Genomic DNA, 18834 nt, shown 5'->3' on the forward strand with positions numbered 1-18834 from the left:
TCCAGCGCTTCCTCCCCACAAGTCCCGCCTCCAGCGCGCTGTTCCTGCTCTGATTGGATAGTTCACTGTCATTCAATACGCCATTTGTCCGATCACACGTCAGTTACATTTCATATTCATTTTAATTGGCTTGAATACGATAGACACTGTCGACAGTATCAAAGTGCAAGTATGTGGGAATGGTGACAAGTTGCTGAAAGAGAGGTTGTAAATTACACTAATTAAATCTGACTACTGGTTTTCCTGTTTAAAGCTAATATTTTTTAAATAGTGTGATATCTATCTATCTATCTATCTATCTATCTATCTATCTATCTATCTGTCTGTCTGTCTGTCTGTCTGTCTGTCTGTCTGTCTGTCTGTCTGTCTGTGACTCATGATAAATGTGACTCATTTGCAAAGAGATCAGGAAAAAAATCGGAAATCTATTTGTTTGTCAAAAAAAAAAAAATTCTACACATGCTGCTCGATGCATGAATGTATATAGAATATGTAATTTTGTATTTTTCCATGACACCTTTTTCTTTAATTAATCCATTTTTTAAAACATTTCCCCAGGGTCACAGGGAAAATATTCTCAAGAATGTTGTGGTTTAAACATCGATTAACCGGAAAAAAACATAGAAAAAATTTAATATTTAAGAAATATATCTTCTCATCTTCCACAGTGAACAAAATAAGAAAAAAAATGTATGTGAAATTGAGGAAGACATGAGGAGGGACTCTTAATTTTGGAGTTATGTTTCTTTGTTATGTGCTACTGTTTTTTTTTCTTTTCACCTGTTTAGTTTGATCAATACTCTCTATCTATCTATCTATCTATCTCAATTCAAATTCAAGTTTATCTGTATAGCGCTTTTTACAATACAAATCGTTACAAAGCAACTTTACAGAAAATTATGTTTCTACAATATTTAGTATAGCTTATAAGTGGTGACTGTCCGTTTGTGTGCCTATGACAGGATTTTTCAGAAAAATTAATACAAGACGTAGTCAGCCAGATGATGAACATTATAACAGCAATTATTATATGATGCAATCACACTTGTAGCAATATTTGTTAGTTCTGTTTGTTGAGTCAGGGTTAGCATCATCTGAGGTCCTTTGAGGGTCAGCATCATCTCTTCTCAGGTGTTCAGGATCCAGACTGGAGATTGTGTAAATCCCGTGGCAAAACATATAAACAAATAAAGACATCATTAGCTGCTGTGCCAACAAATTAAAATTAATTAGTTAAAATTAATTAGTTTAACCCAAGCTAAAGAATAAGACTGCACTTTTGATCAGATGCAACTCACAATTTAAGAAATACATTATTCGAATGCTTGGCAAAAGAGATGCGTTTTTAATCAGATTTAAACAGAGAAAGTGTGTCTGAACCACAAACATTATCAGAAAGGCTATTCCAGAGTTTGGGAGCCAAATTTGAAAAAGCTCTACCTTCTTTAGCTATCCTAGGAACTACCAAAAGTCCAGTGTTTTGTGACCTTAGGGAGCGTGATGGATTGTAACGTGGTAGAAAGCTAGTTAGGTACGCAGGAGCTAAACCATTTAGTTAATTTGTAACTGATACGGAACTTAATAGGTAGCTAGTGCAGAGAAGGTAAAATTGGGGTAATATGATCATATTTTCTTGACTCTTAAGGACTCTAGCTGCTGCATTTTGGACTACCTGTAGCTTGTTTATTGAAGATGCAGGACAACCACCTAGAAGTGCTTTACAATAGTCCAGTCTAGAGGTCATGAATGCATGAACTAGCTTTCTGCATCAGAAACAGGTAACATGTTTTGTGGCTTGGCTGTCTATGTCTGTCTGTCTGTCTGTCTATCTATCTGGCTAGTTTTCTGTCTGTCTATCTATATATCTATGTATGTCTGTCTGTCTGTCTATCTATGTCTGTCTGTCTGTCTGTCTATCTATGTATTTCTATCTATCTCTGTCTGTCTGTCTGTCTGTCTATCGAGACAGATAAATATTGTACGATTCTATAAACATTTGAATAAATGTCTTCAATTCGTTCATCTCTATGTTCTTGTGCACAAAAGGCGTAACAATTTGCCGAACTGACATCAGTCCAACTCTTATAACAAGCCTACCCGAGAAAAATGAAATCATGCTTCTCAAATAACGTGTAGTATTAAACTTGTATGAAAGCAAATAATAAAATCAGTAATCGCTCTTTGGTCCAATGAAAGCCGCGCTTCAAAACAGCGGAAAGACTCAGTTAAGTTGAGCCTATGACGAAGAGCCGCAAGAAAGTGGGCGGGGCCTCCAGTAAACCCCGTGATTGTCCTCCAATCAAATCATTCAGTGAAGGCGAAGGGGCGGGAGCAAAACAAGTGTGTTTCACATGAGCTGTGCTGCGGTCGTTGGACGATCCAGTTTACCGAAATGGCGGAGACAGCGGACATTATGGAGGTAAGCTGAAGCTATTCAAGGCCATACCGGTTACACATCCGAGGCCAAATAGCTGTTTGCGAGAGTTAGACTCAACATGTCATCATTATTCGTTACGTCCTAGCTCCGATTCTTTAGTCGTTGGACGCATTTGTGTGCTGCGTATGTTTTTATCAGGTGGCTAGAAATGTGCGCACACGCATCTTGAGCATCCATTTTAGCCAGCCGCAAATAATTCATTCATTTAGCATCACGTGTCTGCTATTGCTAACAGGCAAAACGAGTTAGTTTCGAGTTTTTAAACGTTAAATGTAACCATTTGATGCGTAACGGAGTTTGATTTAGTGACAACGTTATATGAGTCCTGTTAGCTAGCTAGTTTCCACGAGGGTAACGTTAGTTCAGAGCACGCTGGTTTAGAGTATTGTTGGGGGCAGACCGCATGGGATGAAGCGGCTTTTACAACTTTGTTCACCAAACCACGGCTAATTAGTTATTAGTGAGCTGATTACTATAATTTGCGGTGTGCTTATTTAATTAAAGTCTTTTTTCCCTACCACGCTGTATTTAAATAAAGTTTTTCAGAGGTCTTCGGACGGTTTTCTAATTAAAAACGCGAATTGGTATAACAGCGACTTTTTTTCTCTAATAAATTGAATGTTATGTAGGGAAAACACGTTTATCCCGGTTATACCCGCCTTGAATGGTCCTAAATGCTTTTAAAGAGGCACAAGCTCCGTTGATTGTAATAAAGGCGGATTCTGATTGGTCACGGTGGCTTGAATCCTTTGAATCGATTTACCAAAAAGATTCGTTCTTTGTTCGTACAGTGATCATTACTCTCGGTTCAGTAGGCGACAAGCGATTCTTTTGTTGAATCCATTCGATTCGTTTAAATTAGTCATAAGCCCAACTCATGCCTTTTTTTTCCTCCTTATTGTATAATTGTATTTCTTTTCTTTTTTTTTTATATAGGTGTCCCAGGGAGAGAGCTCAGCAAAACCTGCAGCAGAAGACATGACCTCCAAAGACTACTACTTTGATTCCTATGCACACTTTGGCATTCACGAGGTACAGTCTTGTTTATCCATGTTTCATGAAGAGCGGTACAATTAGACAAGCGTCTTCATATCTGAGACTAATGTAAACCCCTTCTGTGTCCACAGGAGATGCTAAAGGATGAAGTTCGTACTCTGACGTACAGAAACTCCATGTTCCACAACAAGCATCTCTTCAAGGATAAGGTGGTGCTGGATGTGGGAAGTGGAACCGGCATCCTTTGTATGTTTGCAGCCAAAGCTGGGGCCAAGAAAGTTATTGGGGTGAGTGTAAATCCTGCCCCGTTTATGTAAATATCATCTCATTGTTTTCAGCAGTTGAGTTTTTGTTATGTATACTGACTAGTTGAGTTCAACAAGGCTCTTGTCTGTCCTGTAAAGGTGCTCATGCTTTGCTTTTGTCTGATTTTGCATTCTCTTGTCATTCGTTCCCCAGATTGAGTGCAGCAGTATATCAGAGTATGCTGTGAAGATCGTGAAGGCCAACAAGTTGGATCATAGTAAGAACGTCTCATAGTTCTTGTCTTCCCTATTGTTTACATATCTCGTTTGATTCTTTTGAACTGAACTTACTGTATTATAATACCTGTGTAACCTCATTTTCCTTGTCCAGTCGTTTCCATCATTAAGGGCAAAGTGGAAGAGGTTGAGCTTCCTGTGGAAAAAGTAGACATAATCATCTCTGAGTGGATGGGCTACTGTCTCTTCTACGAGTCCATGCTTAACACTGTCATTTATGCGAGAGACAAATGGCTGGTGGGTGTATGCTAATATCCTTCTAAAGCGTAGCAGTGTTGAAGCTGTTCACTATAAAGTTGTGCATGTTGACCGTGATTTGATTTATGCTCATGTATCTCATTTGTTTTCTTCTTCAGAAACCCGATGGCCTGATCTTCCCCGACAGAGCCACGCTCTATGTCACTGCTATTGAGGACCGACAGTACAAGGACTACAAAATTCACTGTACGTGTCAATCCCTGAATGCATTCGGGGTCTTTTCTGCTGTGTCTGAAATAGGATGCCATTTTCATTTGTTTGTTTTGCATTTTCAGGGTGGGAGAATGTTTATGGCTTTGACATGTCCTGTATCAAGGAAGTGGCCATCAAGGAGCCACTGGTGGATGTTGTTGACCCCAAACAGCTTGTTAGTACTGCCTGCCTCATTAAGGTTAGTTTACTCCACAAAAGTGTGCTTTCAAATTACGTAAGGTTTTTTTATTTTATTTATTATATCCCCTGCTTGCTTATTCAACCGTCCCAATTCTCTCGGTTCATTAGGAGGTGGACATCTACACGGTGAAGATTGAGGACTTGTCCTTCACGTCACCTTTCTGCCTGCAGGTGAAAAGGAATGACTACATTCATGCGCTGGTAACCTACTTCAACATCGAGTTCACTCGCTGCCACAAGAGGACAGGCTTCTCTACTAGTGAGTGCTGTCTTTTGTTTCCCCCTCTCTCTGCCACAGCTTCTCTCACCATGAACAGAAGTTATAAATGAGCCCCTTGGAAAACCAAGTGTATTTGTCTTTTAGGCCCAGAGTCTCCCTACACTCACTGGAAGCAGACGGTGTTCTACCTTGACGACTATCTGACAGTGAAGACCGGAGAGGAGATCTTTGGCACCATCAGCATGAAACCCAACGTCAAGAATAATGTAAGCCACACATGCACTTAACGTTTAAATCGATCTCTTGAAAAATAGATTCTTACATGAAAGTTTAGAGAAATGTATATTAAACAATTCTGCATTATATTAAAAAAGTCTGAAAATATGCTTTTTTGGGGCTTTTTTTCTTTCTTAGATAAGCATTTTTTTGAGCAAGCACAGTGCTATTTTGATGCTATATTTAAAGATTTTATATTTTTATATAAATTATTCAGTGGTATCCAGTGGTTCAGTTTTATAGTCTTCATTTTAAAAGTAAACCTGTTGGAATGGTTTTACAGAACTATACATGGATCACGTTCCTGACCATTAAGAGGATATTTCATTATTAAATAGTGATATAATTTCCCCCTTATTTTCCAGAGAGACCTGGACTTCAACGTTGACATCGACTTCAAGGGTCAGCTTTGTGAGGTGTCCAAGACGTCAGAGTACAGGATGCGCTAGGTTCCTTTTAGCATAAGTGTGTGTGTGAGCAGCATCTCCGAGAGCAGTTCACGCTTGTGTGTGTGAAACTGTGTACATTTTTCCAAACTGTGCATGACAGACATTTTTAGAGATTCTGTTTTACAGAATATTGTCTGACAATATATATAAATATTTTTTCCTTTAAAATGTTCCCAACGGGACTAAACATGGCAAAAGTTCTTTTTTGGCCTTGCTTTTTTCCAAATTCTAGGTGCACCTTGGATCAAATCCCTTGGGTTTATGCATGTACACATGTGTAACTGCTCTCTTTTGCCTGATTGACTGTCTGACAACGTCATCCATGTATCTTTTTTTTTTCTTTCCCTGCCAGGCCGACGTGTCTGTGTTGGTCACTGTACAAAATGCGAATCCGCCATATGTTTTGATATTCCATCTTATAAAGTCAGCATCTTCAATGTAGGTCAAACTTGTCTCACTGTGGACACTAGCTAATGAGCCCATATTGTTTTGTTCTTGGAGGCAGTTGATTTGGACCATCAGTAGAGGGCACCTCCATCATGTGCAGTTTGTCTTCAGTGGAGTAACGGTTTTAATTCATGTAGGGCTCCCATGTCCTCACCTGTTAGCTTTTTTTTTTCTACTTACAATGTATAAAAAAACACATGTTACAAAGACTTAATCAGAGGATATTATCGTGTTATGGAAGAGACCGCATAGCAATCTCTTTTGCAACTCATAGGTGGTGTTAATGAGCAATTTTTTATATCCGTTGATCTTTTTAATGTCATATAGGAGGAAACTTCATCCGGTTACTGACCGTTTAGTTTAAGCTTATCTGCTGCTCTTTTGCACTATAAGCACTTAAAACTAAGTTTCTCAGACCCAAAACTACAATTTAATTCCATGGAGGAAAACCTTCAGTCTAAATTTTCCATTTGAGTGCTTTTATTGAAGGTGATGCTTATCCTGTGTTTGAGTAACTTCTTCACATTTGTTCCATATTGTGATCATCTGTCATAGTGTTGGTGTGTATTAGTGATTGTCGAGGGGTGCATGTTCACATGCCTTGTGTCTAGCACTGGTTTGGATAATTACCAGGCAGGCATTTGTCCACCAAGGAAGTCTTTTTATTATTTTTTCCCCCTTTTTTTTGAAATAAAAAAACATAAATTGAATCTGCATGGTTTGTTTTCAATGACCAAAAATTCAAACTGACTTCTCAATAGAGTAACCAGCTACTTGCATGCCTTTTCTGGTAGTTTTTAAGTATGTTTATTTAATATATTTATATATTAAATATATTTATAACACTGGGTGATCATATTTCCTCATGAGACCCAGACATTGATTTTTGTCCTTTCGGAAGTTTCATAGATCATGTGTCAGTTTTATGTATTTTCTACACTATAAGGCGCACTTAAAAGCCTTTAATTTTCTCAAAAAATGGCAGTGCGCCTTATAATCCGGAGCGCCTTATATATGGATCAAGGCGCTCTGTCAAAATGTTGACATTCCCTTTAGCACAACTCCATCTAGTGGATGCATAACAAAAACCCAGTCAAACGTTTGACTGCAGTATCTTCTATGTGCTTTGTAATCCGGTGCACCCTATATATGAAAGCAGTTCTAAAATAGGCCATTCATTGAAGGTGCGCCTTATAGTGCGGAAAATAAGGTAAGTCTAAATGTCCTATATAGAGCACATTCAGGGCATTTTAGAAATTCCAAATGTTAGACAATGGTTTAAACATTAAAACTTCCTCTCCTTGGTCTTTAAAAATGACTGATATTGACCAAATTATCAATTTTAGTACTCTTGTGGAAATACCATAATATTTAGCACTTAAGTTTAAGTTACAAAGACTTAATCTTTTAAGTTGTATTTTAAGTTGTATTGTTGGCAAGTTATTGTATTATTACACTGTAAAAAATGGAACGAGCTTTTTACTTTTAAAAAATTAAGGTATTAATACATATACATTTTGAGTAGTTTTTCGGGCTTTAATTTATTAATTCTTTTAATTTTTTAATCTACTTGAATAAAATTTGTGAAATCTCCTAAATTAAGTAATCTATCAGTATGACACAATGAATTTAATATAATTAGTGAAATGTGCTCATTTATTTTAAGTTGATTCTGAAAAGTCTGTGATCTTGAGTGAGGTCTTTGAGTTATTTTATACATTTAAAAGACTGTATACAGCCTGTATCACCTTTTCTGGATAGGTTAATATTGATATTATTAATCTAGCCACTGGGTGGGAGTGTTGCACTATGTGTGACACGTCACTGGGAGGTAGATATATTTACAGGTGTTGCAATTAGTTAAGAAAGGGTGTGGATGGCGAGGAACACACGGTTCTTACCGTAGCCGTGAGCACTCAGGTTACCAACAGCACGACAGCATTTTAATATTCAGCACTGGTTGAAATATAATTTTATGTAAATTATCCCTTTTTTACCTTCATAATAAACAGGAACACCACCCAAAGAGAACTAATGTTTGGACTCTAATTTTCTGCTACGCGTTGAGAACACCATGCCGTCTATGCCGAGGCTTATAGGATAGCCTCAACACAGCCAAACAGCTGAAGTAGGAAAATACTTGATAAATACTGGAAAGTACTGCACATTGATCGAGACTCGATGCCTTCGAGGAGTAGTATCCATATCCATAAGCTCTGCTCTTCTGCACAATGGTAGCGATTGCACGGTGCAATGGAGACTTCAGTCAAACAGAAACTCTTTCAAATGTTAAACATAACTGAGCATTTAATAAAAAAAAAAAAATTACACTCCATATCCAGCCATATACAATGCACACTAGGAAATAACAATCACTTCTAAAATAAAACTGCAAAACTGAGCTAATTCTCTTCAGATAAACAGGTAGCCTTCTTTCCTTCATTTAGATTTTTAGTTTAATCAGTTTCTCAATTCAAGCAAAACTTAAGCTTAAGTTTCCTTTAAAAAAAAAGGAGGAAAACACATCTCTTGGTTTTATAAGTAAAAAGTCCTCAATATTTTCTATAAAAAAACTGAATAACAATTTCTTTAATGAAATCTACACATTTTTAATTATCACCTTAACTTTTTTGTGAAAATCACAAGACCCATGATACATTTTTTACAGTGTACAGATCTTTCATTACTTTACCCCAAGAACATGTTAATATACAAATTAGTTACAAAGTATAGATACATTACATGAGTTTTACACACATAATGCATAAAGTAAAATAGTATATCTAACTGTGCTGTAATATCCTTCATAACAGTCAATTATTATTATTATTATTAATGGTTTCAGTAGAATATATGGGGTTTTATGTTTTTTTTTTTTCATTTTTTAATTATTATTATTTTTTGCATGTTTTGTGATAGCTTCTCATCATATTGGAACTTCCAGAAACTTATGTATTGATTATACCCAAAATCACTATATAATATACAAATATATTGTGCAATAAGCTTTTCTTAAACCACTTTAATTTTCTGTTTTATCATGGTTAGTGTCCTGACAACATCAAAATATATGTGAATAAAAATGTTCATGAGGAATGACTCTTTTTTAAAAATTCTGCATTATTAGGTGGTAAAGCTGAACTATTCAGATTTATTGCTGAAGAATATTTAAAATCACTTTTTTAACATTTTCTATAGTCTTTAAAACTTAAGAGGTTTTATAATATTGTCTAAGTAGAAATTATCTTATGAAATAATACAGTCTTTCCTTTTTCTAATTTTTTCCCGTAACAATTCTTGCTTTTCAGCCTCTCTCATCTGTTTCTGTTGTTCCAGCTGAAGAATATTTTTTGACATTTCTTGCTTCTCTTTTTCTAACCTCTGCATCTCCATCTCCATTCTCTGTCTATGATAAGACTCTTCATTTTCTCTCTTTAACTCCTCCCTTTCCATGTAATGCTGATGTTTTAACCGCTCTTCTCGCAGTTTTTGCCTCTCTAGCTTCATCAACTTTTGATGTTCTGCAGCCTGGGCACGCAATGCTTTCTGCATCCTTTCTTCCTCTTGCCTCCTCTCATTTCTATTAATTGATTCATAATACTGCTGCTTCTGTTCCATGAGTTCGATCAATCTTTGAAACTCTGCCTCTCTGGCTCTCATCTCTCTTCTAGCAGCTTCAGCTTTCCATTGTAGCTCAGCCTCTCTTCCCTTATATTGCTCCAGTAGCTTGTATGTTGAGTTGGTGTAGCATCCACCGCCATTGTCCTGAACCATGTCTTGGATCTTTTTAAGGAGTTGGGACACTTGTAAATAGTTTCTATCTTTATTGTTGAAAACATGGCATCTGCCTCCACATTTGTCAATTAAGGCTTTGAGATCTGCTGTAGCCTCTCTCAGATAGTCCTCAAAGGTTGTGTTCTCCAGGGCATCCCCCTTTGTGAACAAAATCAATGTGTATCTTGTAGCTCTTTCCCCAAAGATCTCCTGTAGCTGCTGGACTGTTTGCTTCTCTTCGTTTGTGAAGCGATTGCCAATCGCCAGGATGAAAAGAAAGACATGCGGACCAGGGTACGACATGTCGATGCATTTCACCGTGGCCTCTGTGAGCTCAGCCTTGGAGAGCTCTGTGTCACACCAGCCTGGAGTGTCCACAACTGTGATCGTTAACCCACCAATAACTCTGGTGGCCAAACTGCATTGCTTCGTCACAGACTTAGAGCTTGCTGCTTTGTGAAAATGATCTTTTCCAAGGATGGTGTTACCAGCAGCACTTTTCCCAACGCCTGTTTTGCCAATGAGGACAATCCTAATTTCTTTTGCTATATCCTCTTATGGCCCGAGAAAAAAAGTTTAAGGAAAAAGTTAATTTTTTCCATGTCTTTCCATTGTTTAGAGCATGAAACATTATGTAAAAAAAAATAATAAGGCGACATGAATGAACATGGATAGGCAAAAACAATAGATTTTTTAAATCAACAATGCATTTTAATGTTTCAAGATTTTTTTTTAAACCAAACTTAGATCCTCAACTAGAATGATTCAATATACAAATTTTATTTTTGCAAAATGTGTGTAAAATGTCCGTGGACAGGTTTTCTCATCATATACAATGTATATGTAAACTAAATCTAATTTGCATACTAATGTGTTTTTGGGGCAATATGTAATGAAAAGATAAATGTAATAATACTTTTCATAATAATATATAATATTTCATAGAATATTGCAGTATAATTTCTTTCCATGTTCATTTGTTATGTCTCCCAAAATGCGTAATAAACATGCTTTTAGTCCCGGTGTCCTTATATGAGCACATGTATGAAATCAGAAAGTCATATTTTGATTTGAAACCCTACAACATTTTCCTGAGATATTGATTTATGACACACAATTAAAAAATTAGACAGATTAAATTAATTACAAAATATTATCATATTTCCATAAGAGTGTCACTAAATTAATTTCAGACATTTTGATGACCAAGGAGAGGGAGTGGTCATGGTGAAACATCCAATCATTTGGTATCTCTGTACAGGACATCTAGACCACGACTTAAAACTGTGGCATGTACAGTCTCCGAGGAATTCACAAAAATATAATGTCCTCATATGAGGCCGCAGGGTCTTAAGAGGTTAAAGATCAAGAAATAAAATGCTGTTGTATCAAAAAAATATGTAAGTATGTAATAAAATAGAATGTATTTGTATTTAGACAAAATAATAGACCTTTAAAGCAGTGTCAGGAAAATAAAAAAAGGATTAATGAATTAATTTATTAATTAATTATTAATTATTAATTAATTTAATGGACTAAATACTTATTGAAGAAAAAATAACATTACAATACTAAAGTATCAGATTATTAATGTAAGTCATTAATGGATGAGATCAAGAATAAAGCTAAATTAATAATATGTTACAGCATTACATTGCAAATGTATACATTATATAAATATATAAACATGTACCTGAGAACTGTGCATTCATCTTGGCTCAGTTTAATAGAGACCTAGAACAAGAGTATTTAGGAGAGACTCTATAAGAGAGCTTATAAGAGCTTCCCTGTTCCAGCCCCTTTTAGATCTTGGCAGTTTGACAGATTATTGTCTAAACTAAAAACTGCAAGCCAACAAAAACCAAACCAATTCGTTTTTTAGCAAATTTCTACACAAGAAGTAAGAAATGCAGGTTTGTATGTTCATGCAATGTAAAATATTTTGTTTCACAAGTGTGATTTTGAAAAAAACATGTAGGAAATTGATAAAATTTGCTCTAAAGGAAAAATAATGTGAAAATAATGTAATCATCCTTATATTATTTGGTATCTAATCTTGTCAGTGTATGATACGGGAATTCATGGCATTCTCTTTTAACTTGATTTACTGTTAATGTGGGGTTAGATTTATAGCTAACATCCTTTATTGCCCTCATGTTTATGCCAATATAATGATAATTTTCTTTCTCTAATAATATTTGTGTTGTAAATTGTATTATAACAAGACTGAAAGATGTTGTATTTATGATTTTCACCTTTCTTATGATGTTTCTTACCAGAATCTACTCTGTGTTGGCGGTGGGGGGTGCACAAACATGATTTGGTATCAATTTAAGATATATGAGATATTAAGAGATTTAATATATTAATAATGACATTTTTATTCCAATATTAGTTACCTGTGAGCCTTATTGTAAAAAACCCTTTATTAATGAGTTATGTTAATAACCTTTGAAAGTGAACCTTACTGCAAAGAGAACACTTGTCAACCATTTATCAAAGAGTTATCTACTGTATGTTAGCAAAATGATAGACAAGAGTAAATAACAACTAAATGGGTAAAATAAATGGATAAAGCAAAAGATTGATAGATGCAAGTCACTGAGTTGGATGTTACTATGAATGTTATCTTATGGAAAGATTAACTGGAATTACTTGATTTACAGTAAATAGTGAGTGGGCTTAGATTTATTGCCTATTGCTGTCAAGCACGCTCAGTTTAGTGATCTTGCATTTGGTTGCAAAGTTCAACTTATAGCAATGTCAACATCCAGGTCTGAAGAGTTATCAAGATGATACTTTTTATAATGCGTGTATAAAAGGAAGAGGACTATTAAAGGGGTCATATGATGCGATTTAAAATTTTCCTTTCTCTTTGGAGTGTTACAAGCTGTTAGTGTATTAAGAATATCTGTTAAGTTGCAAAGACTAAATGCTCAAATGAAAAGAGATATTCTTTATCAAAGTTAAGACTCTGCCACGCCCCCTAAAACGACTCATTCAAACACACCCCCACATCCCTACATCACTATGTGGAAATATTTGTGTAATGTCGCCCAAATGTTCACGCAAGGAAAGAAGGCGTGGTTTCAGTAACCGCAGTTAGTGTTAAAGCAGCCATGTCAGTGAGATGCTGTGTGTATCTAGATGAAAGCAAAAGCACTTATTTGGCCTTCCGAGAGTAGAATAATTTGGAGAGTAGCTATGTTTTGTTATTAGTTTAAGTATTTGCTATTGAAAGTTCAAATGCGGAGTTTTACGCATCAAGTGTGTGTGTGTGTGCTCTTGTTTTTGTGACATATCAGGACACAACTCTGTATAATGACATGGGTATGACACAGGTATTACAAGGAGAGGGTGACTTAACCCATGTCCCCATTTTTCAAAACGCTTATAAACCATACAGAATTAGTTTTTTTGAGAAAGTAAAAATACACAAAGTTTCCTGTGAGAGTTAGGGTTAGGTGAAGGGTTGGTGAAGAGCCATAGAATACACAGTTTGTACAGTATAAAAACCATTACACCTATGGGATGAACCCACTTTTCACAAAGACAAACATGTGTGTCTCTCTCTCTCTGTATGTGTGTGTGTGTGTGTGTGTGAGGGAGTGAGAGACGGTCACACAGTGGAGTCAGCTGTCTTAACTGTCCATGTCTTGTGTACTGCAAACACATAAGAGCTTCATCACTGTCTCTGTCACACGACTCTGTTCCCCTTTCAGGCTTGAAATGATGGTAAAACTAAGGACATAATTAACTGTTTACATTTATTTTGAAAGATGAAGCTCAAGATTATGGAAAGGGGCATTACATTTCCCACAAGTGCTTACCATGATCGGCCAATCACAATGCACTGGGTCAGTTGACTGATCAGAGCAGACTGCACTCGTCGGAAGGACAAGGTGTTTGAGAGAGGTGGGGCAAAGAGGACCTGCAATAATGTACAGTATTTGAAACTTAATGTGTTTTTTTAACATTAAAGCATGTCAACATATTCTGTTACTCCAAATACACCAAATAACGATCTTTAAAAAAAAGCATCATATGACCCATTTAATAAAAAAAAAATCACCTTTTTTCATCGGGCCAAGTCTATGTAGGGGTTTTTATATGGCTATGTATATAATCAAATTTAAAATTCCAAAGAGACACAAAAGAGCCTTCGAAGTGTCCAGTAAAATCAGTTACTTACGTGCATTTATCTTTCAGAAAAGTCACGATGAGCTCAAAGAAACAATAAATAAATGAATGAATAGATAAACCCTATACTCACCCTATAATCCCTATAATCATTTTCACGATTAGGTTAAGCCATTTTGGCATGTGGTGTCTTAAATGTTTTGCACATTAATGAATAATTTGTTAAATATTTCTTTTTAAACTCTTCTCTCGATGAACATTTGAAGTTTTAATGACAAAAAAATTGCTACATGTATTAGCTGTTATCAAAGCCCTTACAATTAGAATAAAGATAATGATTTCTAATGTTGAATTCATGCATTTTCATACATTAACAGCCAGTGTTAGCCAATCACTGTTGTAACTTGCATTTTGCACCAATGCAAATAGAAGTACTGACTATTTTTATTTCATGAATAAAATGTCTGGCTAACAGCAGGATACTACAATAACTTTAGTTTTGCAGCAGTTTAGGTTAGTAGTGTACGCGATATATAAGGATCAGTGTGCTTATCAGAACATTTGAAAGTACATTGATTGTTTGAAACCATTCTTTGCTGTATACTTCAGAAAGAAGAACAAGAATATTTTGGGTGTTTTGTGGGAAACATGGTTATAGTTTACAACACAGATATACTTATTGTATATATTCCACACATGCACCATACGATAACTGATTAACTTAATCATGAAAAATAATGTGCAAAGTTTCAGTAATCAGGTGTCACAGCAGTCAAAGGTCCAGTCAAAGGTCTGAAGTGTATATATTGTTATAATATAATAAAAAAAAAATCAATATACAAGATACAAATGACTGATACATTACATTTGGTCCACATAATGTAGGGAATACCAGTTAGACACAGACACAGAACATTACCTTTCACATGACACATTGTGACATTATGTTGTTGACCATTTTTATGCTCTCACAAACAAGAACAATGTTAACTGAAAAAAAGCTTATACAACTTCTAGTTATTGTTATTCTATGACACATTCTGACATTTTTCATTTTGTAAATAAGCTTTGCTTTTTGAGTGTGTCACAACAATTAAGACTGGAGTTGATGTAGATGTTTTGAAATGTGATTTTCCTCCACACATCTGTGACTTTGAGAATATGTAGTAATGTTCTTTAAAAGAAAAAAGAAAATGGAAAGACTACATATAATCATTTTTTATTATTTGTTATTAGATGTTGTCAGTGTCTGATATGTGAAATCACACCATTCTCTTAAAGGAAATTGTCCCTTTTATTGCCTGCGTGCTTATTGCACTCATATTTAAATCAGTTTAATGACAATTCTTGCATTTAGTTACAAAGTTAAATGAGTTAGCAGGAATCTCTGAATCGTTTTGAGCAATGCTTTAAAAACATAATGTTGATGTTTTATTGATTCCTGTATCCAGAGCAAAGGTGTGATGACGATATGACACTGCTAGAATACAGTTTCCTGCCAATACAGCAGAATCTGTAGTAATATTTTTAAAATGAGTTTCAATGTATGCAATATTGTATTCACCCAAATAAATTAAATTTGTCACACATTTTTGTCCATGGGTGTTCTTACTTAATAAGTACCTTTTGATTATTACTGTTGCCTCCAGTAATTCTGTGTGTGATTTAACATTTTCAACCCATTTTAAGCCAGCAATATAGTACATTTTGAGCAATATTCTAGTTAAATAAAACAACCAACATCATGTTATGTAAAAACCCAACCAGCTGGGCAAAAATAACCCAGCATGTCTTCTGTACAATAACTGCAGTGGGTTAGTTGCCAAGTAACACAGAAATGGGTTTTAAACCCAGCATTTTTTAGAGTGCAATCATTGATTGTTTCATCATTCTTGTACTTTATCCTGCTGATCATAAATGTTGAGTGGGTTCAAACTTTGAACATTGTGAGTGTGAACATCTGAGATAAATGACTTATACAGTAACAAAAAATACTTTTAATATAGATTATCTGTTTGAAATTGCAAACCAAATTTCAAGAAATGTACCAAATGATTAATTGATTAAACATTAAGATCAATTTGATTAAATGATAGACATATGGTTTGACATTATAGTATGACGAAGGGAATAAATGTTTAGTTATATGAAACACTTATTGTCACAGTGTGTCTGGTCTGTGTATCCCTGGGTGTCCACTAGAGGTCTCACTTCCCCTTATCGTCACTGTTCATTGTTTTCAGCTGTTTCCACTTACATCGTTTGCACGTGTCTTTAAATACCTGGGTTGTTTCTGTCTTTGTTACGGAGTCCTTGTTTAATGTCTTAGCGTTATACAGGTCCGTCAAACTCTTGCTCTCGTCTCGTCTCGTCTCGTCTCGTCTCGTCTCGTCTCGTCTCGTCTCGTCTCGTCTCGTCTCGCCTTGGCTTGGCTTGCTCTGTGTTCACGTCTTGTTTATGTTTTGTTTTGGATATTCTGGTTTTGACCCTGCCTGGACTGTTTACCCGATTGGATTACCCCTATTAAAGTTACATACCTGCACTTGGTTCTCTCGCTTCGTTCTTGAACGCCGAACGTGACACTTATGTATAGTGAAAACTAAGGATGCATTTTAATTTAGTTTCTTGCACTGTTTGTGTACTTTTTTTAAATCTGTAAATTATGTCCATAGTAGCTACTGCCTTATCTGTATATTTATTGAACATTTGTAACATTGTAGACACTGTATACCCAGACAGCATAGTGTTGGCCCAGATATGGGCCGGATTTGGACTGAAACTGCTTGCTGTCAGGGTATCCTGTACTTACTGCTTATTGCACTTCTGGTTAGATGCTAACTGCATTTCATTGTCTTGTACCTTACAAGTGCAATGACAATAAAGTTGAGTGTAATCTAATCTAAACCGATAATAAACTGAAATATTTGATAATTTGCATTATTGAATCTTCTGTTTAGGGATTATTTGGAAAAAATGTAAGGCAATAAAAATGTGAGAATTCAGTATTTGGACAATGCAATTCATTCCTTTATATCCTTTACACAGCAAAAAACGTTGGGTTGCTTTTTTAACCCAACCATTGGGTAACACGTAACACATATTGGGTCAATGTGGTGGGTTATTTTATAAATTGTTGGGTAACTTTTTTTTCGTCGTTGGGTTATTTTTTGTTATAACCCAACTGTTGGGTTAAATATGTTTCCCGCTTCACTCCGGTTCAAAATTTAACGGTCCAGTCAGACTCCGTGCGGACATCAGCGGCAGTCCGCCTGATTATGAAGGGTAAGTAGTTGTTAATATAATCGTATGATGTATATAACTGTTATAACATTAAACATATAACATAACCACGCGACTCTCTGTCGCATTACCGTACAGACAGGTGGAGAAGCTCGCAGGGCCGGCAATTAACTTAATATGGAGTACTGGCGTTACATTTTAAAATACTATACAAAATAATTAATCAGAATACTTACTCCTGCTCACTCACGACAAAGAACTCCCCGCTCAAGCTCACCGTCTCTGCAAGATTAACGATGCCAGTTTTCACGCACAGCCACTTAGAAGATTTACATCTGTCAGACAGGTTGCTGACATCGTCAAGCTTCGTTTGAGTCTGCGCGTCAGAAACGGAAGTGCTAAAAAACGCTAAAACTGGGCTTCATTTGTCTCAATTGAGTTCCAATGGGGTCGCTGTGTCCATTTCTTTTACTGTCTATGGCTCTCACACATCAGTCATGCGACAGACAACAGACTCCTTGAGAATCGTTTGAATGATCCTTCAATTTTCTGTTATAAAAGTTCAAAACCCAGACGAAAGAAAAGCGCGCAGTCGTGAGGTAATCCGCTATTTCAGCGAAAATGTATACCAGTGCCCCAAATTTACTTAACTTTACGTTACTCCTACAACAAACCTTTAAGAGGGGAGCGTAAAACAGAAGCCATATTCGTCTTAGCGCACCAGCAATAATTAATTGTACTGTAAAAGTGTTTTTATGATTTATTCATATTGAATATTGTCATGGATCTATCAGATTGCCCTATAAGTACAGCAGTTGTTTCTCTTATGAAGCTAGATTGATTGACGTTTTTTAAATGTGTTGTTTTCGTGAAGGAAAAAATGCAACAATAGAATGTCTGACTGTTAACTGAAACATTTCAAGGTAAGTAACCTATTTAAATTAATGATACATACATTTTCAATTTTACTTAGACCTATGACTTCCAAAAATTATGAAAAAAGACAAATGAGGTGAAATAAGTGTATTGTTGCATTCCTTTCATTTACAGTGTACTTTTGTTCCTCCCTACAAGTCCAAATCAGTCAAAGGGTAAAGGGTGGTCAAATTTACTCACATTAGCCGCAAATATAGCCAAATTTTCTGGAGGGAGTGAAAACTGGTTTAGTCCGTCTCTTAGTGCAAATGATAGATCCCCACAGAGACTGAAAAAAATTAAACTGTAAGCTTAGCTTTTTTTTTTTTTTTACTTGTCTGTAAAATTTCTATACTTTTGTCATTTAAAGGCTTTCGTGCAGAAATTGTCTTTAAAACCCTTCCTGCCATCTGGACCATACCACGCAAATGGAAAAATGGTGTGCACATCATACACGGAAATGAAGCGGTCCTTCATTGACATTCAACTTGTAAGTAGAAGCAACACTTAAAATTACAGTCCCCTGTGTAGTCAAGTCCCCTTTATTTATTTTGTATAAGACACACGTACAATACAAATAGTTCCAAGAAGATATTTTGAATAAAAAAATGATGACAGAATTTTCATTTTTGGGTGAATTATCACTTTAACCAATTTAAATTCGCTATAGCTTTTAACTCATTTAAATTCACTCATTTGTAAAGTGAGTGTATCAATGAAATATCATAATGCATGTTAACTGAACTT

At 35.7% G+C, this 18834-nt stretch overlaps 1 protein-coding gene across 2 annotated transcripts; it reads left to right on the top strand.

The window, feature by feature from the left end:
* The first annotated feature begins 2283 nt into the window (after positions 1-2283).
* prmt1 (protein arginine methyltransferase 1) lies at positions 2284-6728 on the top strand. Of its 2 annotated transcripts, none has more exons than XM_052552756.1 (10): positions 2284-2419; positions 3374-3469; positions 3565-3720; positions 3893-3956; positions 4070-4212; positions 4332-4419; positions 4509-4624; positions 4735-4885; positions 4991-5112; positions 5488-6728. In XM_052552756.1, the coding sequence occupies exons 1-10, from the start codon at positions 2393-2395 to the stop codon at positions 5569-5571; spliced, it is 1047 nt and encodes a 348-aa protein (XP_052408716.1). In that variant the 5' UTR covers positions 2284-2392; the 3' UTR covers positions 5572-6728. The 2 variants fall into 2 exon arrangements, with proteins under 2 accessions (XP_052408716.1, XP_052408717.1); XM_052552757.1 differs by lacking the exon at positions 2284-2419 and adding an exon at positions 3090-3243.
* Positions 6729-18834: the final 12106 nt, after the last annotated feature.

Source organism: Carassius gibelio, chromosome B3 (assembly GCF_023724105.1).
Source record: "Carassius gibelio isolate Cgi1373 ecotype wild population from Czech Republic chromosome B3, carGib1.2-hapl.c, whole genome shotgun sequence".
NCBI lineage: Eukaryota > Metazoa > Chordata > Actinopteri > Cypriniformes > Cyprinidae > Carassius > Carassius gibelio.